This window comes from Hyaena hyaena, unplaced genomic scaffold (genome assembly GCF_003009895.1).
Source record: "Hyaena hyaena isolate Hyena2069 unplaced genomic scaffold, ASM300989v1 scaffold_655, whole genome shotgun sequence".
Taxonomy (NCBI): Eukaryota; Metazoa; Chordata; class Mammalia; order Carnivora; family Hyaenidae; genus Hyaena; species Hyaena hyaena.
In genome coordinates, this window is record NW_024081289.1 from 671,173 (window position 1) to 684,460 (window position 13,288).

Consider the following 13,288-nt stretch of genomic DNA (forward strand, 5'->3'; position numbering starts at 1 on the left):
GGTTACAGCCCGGCCTTCTGGAGGCAAAGAAACCAGCTCCATAGACGCTCTCTACCTTGTTAAGGATGGAGTAGTAATAAGAGGAGGAAACTGGATTCTGTCTCAGGGGATTCTTTTTAGGATATGTGTGGAAAGGAGGGGGACAGGAAAGTAAAGATGGAGGAGAGCAGCCCACCTCAGGTTCAGTGACGAGTCCTCTACTGAAGGTATAATAAACACATTAAATCTTTAAGCGCTTCTCCCCACATTCTTATCAATTGCTTTGCTATGTTTGTTTTCTTAAAAAGGCGGGAAGCCTGAACTTAAAATGCAAGTTAGTCTACTTGAGAGAAGCAAGCAGTAATTGGCAGTAGAGTATTAAGCAAATCAAGAACTGAGAACAATTAAAAGTGATAATTTGTTGCAACGAATTATCTCTTTAGGAGCCTGTGGGAGGAAGACAAAAAAAAAAACTCTTTGGTAGAAATTTACATACCTCCAAAATTGATTTCACCAGTCACCTAATGAAAAATAAATACTCCAGGGGCAGATATGAGGGCACAAGAGTAGGGAAAGGGAAGAGCTGGAACTGCCACCAGGATTCCTGGTCTCTTTGAAGGATCATTCTGAGGCAGATGCATGAAAATTTGGTTTGCCTGTAATACTATACTGTTAGAGGCAAGGATCGGGGATTCTGATGGATGCACAGGGGAAAAGTATCTATTACCCTGTCTCCCCCCTTCCCCTAGGTCATTGTTGTGCCGAGAGACATCATACTCTTCTGAAGAGTCTCAAGACAAAGCCTGAAACATGGGCTTTCCTTTGCTTCGCAAAGCAGCTCTGCCTTAGATTTCATCAGAGAGTCCTAGTCTCACCCAGGAAACCTGGGTGTGGAAGAAAAAATTATCTAAATTTATTTTCAATTCTTCTTTTCTTCACATCCTCCATGGGATGGACTTAGCGTTGGGATCAGACTGCTAGACCAAGCCACAATAATAAGTGGTTCCCTGAAGGTTCCCTTAGGGGTAATGATTAGAAGAATCCAAGTCCACAGTGGTTAGCAAACTCACACCCTCTGGAACTAGCCATAGAACTTGTGGTGGTCAGAGATTCAAAGAATGAGGAAGGGCAGTCTGGTACTCATGGGGCCCCGTTCATTTCCGAATCATTAGCTCTATAATTGCCCTTTGGGATTTTTTAAAACTACTGTAGAGCTAAGATGCCACATGTGACTTTCCTACAGACACACACACACACACACACACACACACACACACACACACACACAAGCATGCACGCTCTCAGGGCATGCTCAGAGCAAGAATGAACAAGATTTCCTCCATTTTCTGCTTGGAGAAATTGAGGCTCAGAGCAATTAAGTTACTTGTCTCTGGGTTCATGGTGAGACTGGAAAAACAAAACAAAACAAAACACAGGTCTCCTGAACTGCGCTCTTCCCATTAAACCATCATGCATCTTGCTTCCTTTGAAAAGCCACAATACTCAAGGCCTTCATGGATCTTCTTGCTTTTCCCTGGTTCTAACATCAGTTAAGGCATCTTTTCCTTTGGTATGACCTCCGTGGGAGTGGGGTCTATTACTTAAAAAGGAGGAACAAGTATAGCAGGCTCTACAGGGAGAAATATATTAATGTAATGTAATGTGTGTGTGTGCGTGAGAGAGAGAGACAGAGAGAGAGAACATGAAGGAATCAAGGGCTAGATAAGCACTAGGTAGGCAGAATAGTTGAAGCATAGCATTCAGCTAGTACTGGCTCAGGAAGTGCATCTCCTTCTTGGACACTTGCCCAAATGGTCCCAAAACAATTTCCAGAAGGGTCTGAAGGAGTTGTTTTCTGAGTTGGACTTTGTTCCTAGCAGTAAACTGAGCTCTTCTGCTTCTTAATTGCTCTTAACAGGTGCTCCATGACACATCTTGGGCAAAATCAGTGTTTGGCTGCCTCTAACAGGTCTGCATGCCAAGTTGGTAACCCTGGAAGTGAGAAGGGACCGAGATTCTGCTGTTCCCAATCCTGGTGCTCTGAGAGCCAAGAGCAAATCAGTAGATGTACTTCACTGTTTGTTCAAGTCTCCAGGCAGCACATCCCTCCCAACCTTTCCACTCCTCACCCCTCAAAGCACCTCCTCCCCTGCCTGGCCAGGCAGGCAGATCTTAGTTTCTCCTTAGAGGAACTGGGTCAAATTAGGCACTGCCAATCGGAGACATACCGCAGGGGGAGGAGGCATAAAAAGAGAGAAGTTAGTTACACAAGACAGGTTTGGCTCAAAGATCTTGGAAAGAAACCGGCTTTATAGCAACATAGGCATCATTCAGCGATGGAGGTAGGCACATACGTACTGTAAATTCAGTTCAGTGAGCTGAATACAAAGCAACTAGAAATAGCAAGTCTCCTAATTCAAAAGGAAGCGTCTCTGTGAGGGAGGAAAGGTTGGTCATTGTAACCTCCGGAGATAAAGATTTTCTTCCCTGTTCTTTTGAATCCATTTGGCACCGTAACAAGAGTCTTCCACGGCCCTGGCTTTCTCCCATCAACACAGTTATCACGTTTGAACAGGAATAGGCAGGAATGGACATTCCTTCTAGACAGAAGATTTCCCACCACACTTCCTGACAAGCACCAGGTCATGACCGATCCAAAGCCTGACTTCCAGGGGCAGGTCAGGCATCAGCTACCACCCCCAGCTTTCTGGCTCCACAAGAAACATCCCCATAGCTTTCACTATTGGGTGACAAAAATGTCAGAAAATCAAGTTTTCTCTATGTAGTAGCTCTGAAAGCCTGAAATAAGATGGAGATCACAAGTATTTAAAGCTCTTCAATTCCTTCAAAGAGTCCTGTTTGATTCAGGGACACTCCAAAATTGGAATTTAAAATGTACTCTATGTGGTCTAGTGGGTAGAAAGGTAGCAAGGAGGATATTGTTGGGAAAGGAAGTGGAGGTGGAGGGAGTGGCAAGGATCTGTACCATTCTTTTGGTTATTGTTCCTGAACTGCAGCAGGGAGTAGCACTTTTTTCTCAGCTCTCCCTTAGGACCTGGGACCTGAAGTGTGGCCCAGTGATTATTAGCAAAACAGAACTTTCCACCTGCCTGGGAGTGAGCGGTTCAGGTATTGCAAGTAAACCAAACCCAGAGCATCATCCTCTCTTGTCTGCACCTTCATGAACTGAATGGAATCGACACAAAAACATGTTGGAGTCACATAGCTGGTTCTGTGGTCTTTCGGGGCTTTGCATAATTGGAGAGGGGAAAGAAATAAATGATCGAGGAAGAGGTGGAATAAGGCATCGTCTGCAGCCTGGCTATGTGCCCCTTTCCAGGAAACAGACCTTGATTTCGAGCTATTTGCAGCTCTGAAATGATCTTTGGGTCAACCTAGTACTCTCTGAAGGAAACCCACCAACCTTTTTTCAGCTCATGTTTCTGTCTTTAGAGCAGAAAGATCTCACTCATTTTTTTCACCAGGCTGTAGATGGTGACCTTCTGTCTACATAGAATACAGACGAAGACAGGTCAGCTTCATTATCCAAGTGCTTGGGGAGCAGTGCTGAAGGGATGAATTCCCAGGTCATCCTAGGAATGGCCAGTCTCTAAAATAAGAATGGGTAGGAGCTGGAAACACAACACCTGGGCAGTGGGAAAATATCACTTCATTGTCTCCTTTTAGATCTCAGATGGATGCATGTTTTCTCTTGTTCTTTGTGTTTCCCTGTCGTAGACTGCAGAAGAGAGAGAAGGCTAAGGTTTACAGGTGGGAGAAGAAACCATCATACCCTTCCCATGTCTCATTTTAGGACTTAAGAAACTACGGAAGGGCCAAACTGAACAGTTTAAATCACTAGGTGATGCACATGAGATGATACTCTCTGGGGTTTTTGGGTAGACCCTTAAGTTTTTGAGTCTTGTGTTTACAGAAAGGCCACACAAAGTCACTGTTGTTAAGCTGTATGTTGGGTAGGGGTGAGGAAAGTAGGCCAGCAGTGTTCAATTTGAGTTTTGTAATAATTAGTTTTGAAGCCAAAGATGCCCCCAAACAAAGTTAGCTCTGTCAAGTGAAGTTTGAAATTACATGGAAGTTTCAATGAACTATTCTGACTGGGATAGAGTAGCAAAAAAGTGGAAGAGAAAGGAACAATTGCCTTTGGTGGTAGTCCTGACCAGAAGTCTCTAATGCATGCTGATCAAAAGGGCTCACTGTTATTTGGGCCGGATTGGTATTTTCAGGCTCCTCTACTAACAAAGTATCTTGTCTTGACAGTCGAATTTGGTAAGCCTCTCCTCATGTGGAGGGCCTGGGGCAGTAATGTTGTAGGACCTGGGGAATCTTGGAGCTAGAATGGAGTTGAGAGATGATCTCCAATCTCTTGGTTTTTAACAGAAGAAGAAACTAAGCTGAGTCACCCATTGGTTAGTGACAGAATTAAGACAAATAGAATCCAGGTTATCAGTCTGGTAACCAGTCTTTCTACTACAAATCTTGCCACAGTGGGAAGGTTTGGGACCACCATGCTTACTTTCTTTCTTGGGTGTTGAAATGAACAGTTTGGGGGTCTGCATCTTAGTGACTTAAATCCTTAAACTAGAAACACTGGTTTATGGACGGGAGAAGAAATAATCCTCTCCCTCCCATGTCTCTTTTTAGAGATTATGAGCCTGAGGGAAATGCCAACCTAGGCACTTAAGGTCTCTTTAAAGTAGAAACACAGTTCCTTGGCCCAAGGATCACACCAGCATATGTATTCCAGCAGAGTCTGCAAGATTGATGCTATTCCCACTGGTGGTGTAGGAGGAGACAGGCCATTCATATCAGCGCTACCCTTTCTTAGATGTTTTCGTCAGATAAACCTTGAAGTCATCTCCCTGTTTCCAATACAGAATCCACGACTCTTCTAAGAAGAGGAGGCAAATCAAACAGCTGGGAACTCAGAGCCTTCTTTAGGCAGGGTTAAGACACCAACAAAGAAAGGGAGTCCCTCTGCTTGTAGCATTGTCTACACCCACAGAGCTCCGTACACTTATTTGTACCTATAGAGTAAAACGAGCCTAGAAATACCTGCCCCACAATAACTTATCTTAATTTTTCCTTGGTTATTTTGTGTGTATGTTGAAGGAAGAAAGATGGCCAGTTTGGGAGAAAATAATTCCACTGTGGATGTTAGTAGGAGGTAAAAGGTGGGATAATGTTCCTCCCACACTGGGAAGTACAAACTATAGATTTAAACTAGGAGAAAACAAAGAAGAAATGTTCAGTTGCACTTTCTCTGAAAAAAAAGTCAGGACTTCTTTCTGAGCCAAGTTCCAACACATGCTTTGCCCTTAACCTACTAAGAGGAAGGGGATTACCCAGAAGCTACAACTGAACTAACTAACTGCACCCAGTGGGCAACAAAGACATTATATTTTGTGCTTGAGTCATCAGCATCTATTGACTAGGGCAAGATATAATTCCGAACCTGCCAAATTGAGGGCAGCTCCCACCACCCTGGGCCCCACCATAGATGCTCCAGTGAGATCTATCCTGCTTCCAATGGCTACACTATTTTCTTCTTTATTTTTAAAAAATTCTCTTAAGACTTTGTTTTTAACTCAAGAACCACTCTTGTGACTATTCTCATAGCTGTCTGGATTCTCTAGCTTTATGGTACTGTAGGGAAGGCTGAAGTTCCCCACACTACAAAGCAAGATTAACTGACCTACTGACAGACCAATGCGGAGATACTCCTACCAAACAAGAAGCTACATTAAAACAATTGTTTGAGTTGGTCTTGTCTCAGAATCGCAGTTATCTTAGGTGGAGTCATTAGGTAGTCAGACACCTGTTTTTAATGCTGCTTAAGAATATCAACATGTACCTTCACACAGATACAGATAAAGTGAACAGGTAGCAGGAAGGGGAAACAGCAGGCCTCAATGGTCTTTTTTTTTTTTTTAATGTTTATTTATTTGAGAGAGAGAGAGAGAGAGAGAATGAGCAGGGGAGTGCAGAGAGAGAGGGAGACAGAGAATCAAAAGCAGTCTCCAAGCTGTCAGCACAGAGCGTGATTCAGGGGTCATACCCACAAACTGTGAGATCATGACCTGAGCCCAAGTTGGACACTTAACCAACTGAGCCACCCATGTGCCCTGGCCTCAAACGGTCTTCTGCCTGGCCTTGATAATGGAAGGCTGAGTACTGATATGTGAGCGAGCCAGAAACTTTCTAAGCTCACCACTGATGCTTTGAGGGGTCAGGTGGAATAGACTGGGACACAGGTGGGGCTATGAAACATGTCAGTGAGGGATCTTACTGTCACAACAGTAGGCAGTTTTGCTTATGAGAGAAAGGACTGACGTGAAAAAAGGTATGCAAAATTTGACACAATATTGTTGGTAATGCATCAAATCTTCCTGGAAGCAGAGTTAGTAAGTTCTTGACCCTAGAGAAAGAAATGGGGTGCCTTATTTCCTAAACATCTTATATCTAAAGATCGGTGTTCCATTAAACCCCAACTGTCTCATGACAGGACCAGTCACAATTAGAAAAATTTAAAAAGCGGGGCACCTGGGTGGCTCAGTTCCTTAAGCAAGGAACTTTGGCTCAGGTCATGATCTTGTGGTTCATGAGTTTGAGCCCCGCATTGGGTTCTCTGCTGTCAGCATGGAGCCTGACTTGAGATCCTCTGTCTCCCTCCCTCCCTCCCTCCCTCCCTCTCTCTCTCTCTCTCTCTCTCTCGAAAATAAAATAAACATTAAAAGTTAAAAAAATTAAAAAGCATAGAAATCAAATTAAAATTTCAAAAGCGAGAATCTACAATTCTAGCAGACAAGGGGGAAGAAAAAAACGGGATGGGTTGTGTGAGGAGGTACATGGAGGCCTATTTTAGTTTATAACTGCTTCCCAAAGTCTGTCTCTCCTTAGAGTTGCCAGACTCGGGGCTTCCTCTGTTACATTTCTTTCTTAGGACTAATATGCAGTGAATCTCTTTCTTCCCAGCCCTGCTTCTCAGGTTCCCTAGACTTCTTACCCTTCGTGGTATCTTGAACCGCACTTTCCACTTGCACTCTAAGTTTCTTCTCTACTATGTTTCTCATTCTGCTCATTGCCTCCCAGATCTTCCCACCTAGGCCTATGTCCTTCTCTCTAACCACCTCAACAAAACCCTCGAGTCCCCTCTCTTTTTTGCCCAGGCACTCCCTCTGCTCCTCCTTTCTCCACCCTCTTCTGCTCTACCCCAGCCATACCCCACCAAGGAGCCTCGCGCACCCAGCTCCTGACTGTCCTCGATTTTCTGTCTTGACCCGTCTCCCGCCTTTTTAGGACCCCTTTGGCTCTCCGTTATCTTCCCCTCAACCTTGGAGCCTCGCGCCTAACTCCTCCACTACCCGGGCCATCTCCCTTCTCTCCGGCCACAGCCCAGGTGGCTACCCTCGTTCCGCCAGCCCCCAGTCCCGGTCTCCCCTTGCTTCACGCCCAAGCCCCTCAGGCCCCGCCCCCCGGCGACCGAGGCCCCGCCCCCAGCGCTTCGCCCAAGCCCCGCCCCTCACTCACCTGAGGCAGCTACGCGCGCGCGCAAGCTGGGGGGGGGGTGAGGGAGAGGGGACGGTATTGGGGAAGAGGGGGGCGGGGCGCTGGGGGTCCCCCACTCTGGCCCGAGCGGCCCAGTGCGGGGGGAGTGGGGTCACTGAGGCGGCGGCAATCGGGCCGGACCCGGGACCCGGGCACTCAGCGGCGGCGGCGGCTCCATCTCCATCAGCGGCTTCACCTGAGGAGGGACCGGCCCCCCCCACCAACCCCCCCCATCGCAGCCGTCCCCCCTCCCCCGAACAACTTCCGGTCCCACTACCAGGCGACAGGCGGCGTGGCCGAACACCGAGCGCCCCCAAGCCAGGGAGACTGCTGGGGAAAGGAAAAAGAGCTAGGGGAGAGTAGCCGAGCGCCGAAAGCTTCAAGTAGGAGAGGAGCGGTCGCGTGCGGAGGCTAACTCATGACTGCCCAGCATCTGTATTTGACTTGTAAATTAGGCGCACTTTGTATGCCCCCACTTGCCGTGGCATATCTTCCCCCTAGTGCCAAGTTTTGCCCTGCCCCTCCTAAGGCAATATTGACTTTAGCCTCTTAGAATTCTTTGCCTTTCCTGCCAAGTGTTTAGAAACGGGGACGGGCGGGAGGAGCTTAATAATGCCACTTTTAAAAATCTCTCTTGGGGGTATTCTTAGGTGAGTAACCTAAGCAACGCTACAGATACTGGCAGACCACAGAGAAGGAAGCCTCACTTCTTGACTTCCCTGAACCTGCTTCCCTTTTCCCCTTCCCCCACCTTGTTTTGTATTATCTCACTGCATATCCCAGTACCAGTGCACCTCCCTCCTGCAATATGCTCAGGCTCCAGCCTCAAGAAGTCCCCAAAGTCATAATCTTTTCTTTTTTCAGAGTTGTAGTCTTAAACAGACACTTTATTGATGTATTTAGAAAAGTGGAACTATAAAGGGGCAGGATTGCACCTCTCACAACCCCTGGCAACCAGAAGGTCGGTAGAAAGTTGCAAATACACTTTTTGTACAAATATCCACACACAGTCTTTGAAGACTCCCAAGAAGAAAAGCAAAATAAAGTGGTGATAGACACTAGAAGTGGAGGTGGGGTAGGAAGAGAAGAGTGCTTGTTTACAGAATTTCCCCACTTCTACCTCCTGCTCCAACCACTCTCCTGGGATAACAGGGATATGTAACATAGTGTCAAAGGAGAGCTGGAGCCTGGATGGAAATGTGCAATGTCCATATTTGTGTGTGATTTAGGAAGGCATAGTATAGGGTTGTGATCCAAGAAGTGGAGATGGAAGAAAAGGTTTTTCTGTGGTAACGAGGGAAAATGATGTGTGTGGAAAGGAGTTGAGAAGATGATCCTGGGGAGCGGGTAATTCCATTTCACCATCTCAGGGGGCAACATGGACGTGGACACGGTGCCAGGCATTGCTGAGCACACCTCGCAGGTTCCAGATTGGGGCCACGGTGTCTGGCTGCACATTGTAGCTGTCATCTACAGCCTTACAAACAATGTTCAATTCCTTTCTTCCAGCCGGCACAGGGGCTTGCAGCTGCCATAGTCGCCAGGCCCAGGCCTTTCGAGGACGCTGTTCCTCTCCATCCAGCTCAGCCACATGCCAGGTGAGGCCCCCATCCAGAGACACATCCACCCTGACCACAGCCCTCCCACCACCACTCCATGCATAGCCCTTGATAGTCACCTCCCCTGATTGTACAGTCTCCCCATCCCTGGGCTCTGTGATGGCTGATTGGACAGGAAGTTCCTGAATAGATGGAGCTGAGTCAAAATCTACTGTATCCCAGTCCACAGATGGAGAGAAGCCTTTATAATCCCGCCGCTGCCAGTGGCTGTAACTTTCCTCTGGTTCCACACTCACTTTGCCCAGCCATTTGACATGGCGGGCACCCACCACACCAGGAACCACCACACGCACAGGGAAGCCATGGTCACGAGGCAGAGGCTGCCCATTCATCTCATATGCCAGCAGGACCTCAGCTTCAGGATCCATGGCCCGAGCCAGAGGGATGGATGCTCCGTAGGCAGTCCCTGTGGGGTCTGAGTCCAGTCCCTCAAAGCAGACGTGGGCCTCAGTTTCACAGGGTTGGTGACCAGCCTTAGCTAACACATCACAGAGGCGTGCCCCAGCCCAGCGTGCAGTGCTAATGGCCCCTGTATTCCACTCCAGACCTCTCACTTCTTTGAACTGAGTCATCTCAGAGCGCCGGTTGCCGGCACACTGCAGAGTGACTGTGATCTCATGCTTGGGGAACTTGTACAAGTCATCCAGGGAAAGGCACAGTGACTGACCCCCAGGTGGCCCTACTACATGCAGACGATAGGTTTCTGGGTCCAGGTTAGGTACAGGCAGATGGTTCCGGGTGAAGAAGATAGGGTTAGGTGTGATATAGTTTTCTGTCAGCAGTTCAGGGGGGGGCTCTGCATTAAAGGGGCGCTGGCTGTTGACCTTCAGGGCTGGGTGACGTACAGGATCATCACTGTAGGGGTCAGAGGTCTTCAAGGTGGAAGGCACCTCGTCTTCAGGGCTCAGCTCCCCGATCTTGTACTGAGCCAGCAGCTCACGCACATGGGGCTGGTTATGAACAGCATAGAGGGCCCAGAAGGGCTCTAGAGGACCCCCTGCTGCTAGCATCAGCTTTGATGGCCCCCCAGGGTGTAGGTCCACAAATTCTGTAACATCAAACACCTCACAGCCCAGAGTCACCCAGATCCTAGTCTCAGGGCTGCTGTGAGATCTCACTTCCTCTCTTGTGTATATGTGTGGTGACTCCTGGGCAGCCTGCAGGGCAGGGGCAAGGCAAAAAAATCCATAAACAGTAAGAAGGAATCACTCTAGCTTACCCTGACCCAAACCATAAAGTCATGGCCACTGTGAAAGAGAGGTAGCAGATTCCATCTTTACTCTGCATGAAGATAGTATCACCATAGGCTCTGTGGTAATAACCTGGGTTGCCTGGGGCACTTATTAGGGCCCCTTTGTTCTTACAGTGAAGTTCCTTTCTTCTCTACTTACCTTGCACCGGTGGTCATGATAGGCCAACACTGCGCCGAGGCCTAGCAGAGTCCCCATGACTTTCCATCCCCCAGTGCTGGAGTTATCACCAGAGAAGGCAAGGCTGGGGCACTGGGGCTGAAGTGAATCATCTGTAGAGCAGGCCCGAATGCAGAGCCTTGAGGGGGTTGACTTGCGTCTGGAAGAGAGAGAGTTCATCTTAGCACACTCTTGATCATATGAAAGGGACAGTGAATGCCTGAGGTTGAGGTTGGCCATTGGTTCCTTCAGTTGGGACTTAGTTTCTTCAGGGTTGAGTGGGACGAGTGGATGAGATACGGCCTTCCCTTTCCTCCTTGGTAGTCACTATTTCAACTATCTTATCTGGTAGATAAAATATCATAAAGATAACTGGGGGTGGGGAATATGGGCTAGGAGACAAGTTCTAGAATGGGATGGCCTACCTGCAAGCCTGTCGGAGATGGGCAATCACAACCCTGTGCAGCAGCATTGTGACAGACCTGTGGGAAAGATTCCAGGATCAAGATAGGAGTTCTGGGAGGGGACGATATTAGTGAAACTTGAGGAAATGAGTGGAAGACACAGAGGAGGGTCAGCATGGTATTCTCCGGGCAAATGAAGAGACATTTTCTCTGGTAATGAGGCCAAAGGAAGGGAGTGTGTGTGTGGGGCGGGGGGGGAGGTGTCCACATGGGTCCTTAGAGAAAACCTAAAGGACTTCAAAGAGACTGTGCTGACAGGATATAAGGGAATGAGGCAGCGGTAGCGGGGGGCGGGGGGGGCGTCTTCTAGAATCACCATCCTCCATTCTCTACTCTGTCCACTACAGAGAACAATGCTCACGGCCAAGGGCCTAAGGTCAGAAGCTAAAATGTCGACTGTCCAGTTTGCTGGTTTATTATTTCCAAAGTTAGCAGAGGGCAAATGAGAGGCAGACCAACTTAAATACAGACAAAAACATGAAAAAGTTAGTGGCAGCCTAATAGGGTGAATCAGCTGAGATTCTGGAGTCAAATTGTTTTGGGTTTGAGAAATGAGCTCTACCATTAACTAGCCCCATTTCCTGGGCAAGATACCAAGTCTCTCAGAACTTGCGTCCTCATCTATGAAATGAGATCTACCCAGCAGAGTGGCTGTTAGGAGCAAACACGTAATAACATTGTTTTTTAAGGCTTTTCAGTCCCCTCTTTTCCCTCTACCAACCCTAGGAAAAAGGAAAATTGAACCCAGATGGGTACTGGGCTCCAATCAAGGGTCCTTACCCCTACCTTGTCTATGCCATTCCTGTGAACTCAACAAATTGAGAAGTTAATGGCCTTGGTGTGTGTGTGTGTGGGGGGGGGCGGGGTGCTAAAGAAGTAATTTTTCCCCACTCTGCCCTCAGCAGTTCCTTCCTTACAGCATTGAGCAGATCACTGACCCCAGGAAGACCAAAGCGAGAAAGAGAAGAGTCCCATTTGCTGGTGAAATGCTAAAGAGGGGGGCAGGCTGAGAAACTGAGAATAAGATAGAACAGGAGCAGTCTGCATTTTGCTCCTGGGCCACGGGATCCTCACTCTCCCTCCTACTTGCCCTCAATCCTAGCAGCCCACTAGAACCAGACGGGAGTGGTCCAAGTAGGGCTGACTTGCGGGTGAACTTGGTCGACCCAGTGTCCCAGGTTTGGGAGATGCAGCCTTCTGTTCCAAAACAGACGTCACCTCTCTTTTGCGGATGGTGACCCCTCACCCCCCCGGGGGCACATAGGTAGGAGGACATGTCCAACTCCAGAGCACAAGCACCCAGTCCCATGCCACTGCTCAGCAGCTGGCACAAGAGTGTATCGTAGCAACACACCGCACTCCTAAAGAGCACCAGGGCAGGGGGAGTGGAGGCGGTACTGGCAGTTTATGTTCGAACCCATGGGGTTCGGAGCACCCCTGGGGCCCATGGCCCTGGCCATCGCCCAGGTTACCCTCAGCCCTTCCTCCTCCTCTTCCCTCTCCCAGCCCCCAGCCTCCTTACCGGGTTCGGGTTCGGCTTCGGCGTCCGCTGAGTGGCTGGCTTACCCGCCCAGCTCTGGGAGACGGCTGGCGAAGGGGCGGAGCCAGCATCATGACGTTGGGCCCGAGTGAAGGAGCACTCTCTCCTCTCGGCTCATCCCCCAGCCATTGGCTGGCCTTGGGCCGCCTGCAAGCTGCTGTGCCCGCCTCCTGGAGGTCGAGGCAGGCGGTGCCACGAGGGCTCGGAGCTAAGACTGGCTGTTTTTTGTTTCCAAACCCTGCTCGACAACGAATGGGACCCTCACTGTTGTCCGGAGCCGGGCAGTGGAAGGTGACCAGGACTCCAAAGGTTGGGCTGCGAGGTGGGAGGTTTTGAGATGCCCCGCCCCACCCATAAAGCTGAGACACAAGGTGCGTTCACTGAGAAGGCCTGGGAATCCAGCCAGCTTACTCCCGGCGGTGAGCTCCGCCTCTACCCTGTTTTTGACAAACATCTGTGTTGCAACTACAACAGCCCGGTTTGTTTTTCAGTGAAAACAAGGTCAAGCGCTCAATTCTCTTATATCCAAGAATAAGAACAGATTTATGGTGGTTCAAAGACTAGTTCCCTTGAACTTGTCTATTTTCTTGCCAAAGTATGGAACAATACAAACACCCACTTTTTTTAGTTAAAAAAATCATTGTCATAACAAGGATATTTTAACACCCCCAAGTAGGAAGATTATAATCGCTCATAGTCTCAGAGTAGAGA

At 48.5% G+C, this 13,288-nt stretch overlaps 1 protein-coding gene across 1 annotated transcript; it reads right to left on the reverse strand.

The window, feature by feature from the left end:
• Window positions 1–8,411: 8,411 nt before the first annotated feature.
• SUOX (sulfite oxidase) lies at window positions 8,412–13,135 on the reverse strand. The gene is made up of 4 exons (XM_039216886.1): window positions 12,560–13,135; window positions 10,999–11,055; window positions 10,556–10,733; window positions 8,412–10,321 (listed from the first exon to the last, which is right to left on the reverse strand). Exons 1-4 carry the CDS (start codon window positions 12,649–12,651, stop codon window positions 8,912–8,914), a joined length of 1,737 nt encoding a protein of 578 aa, XP_039072817.1. The 5' UTR covers window positions 12,652–13,135; the 3' UTR covers window positions 8,412–8,911.
• Between the last annotated feature and the right edge of the window lie 153 nt (window positions 13,136–13,288).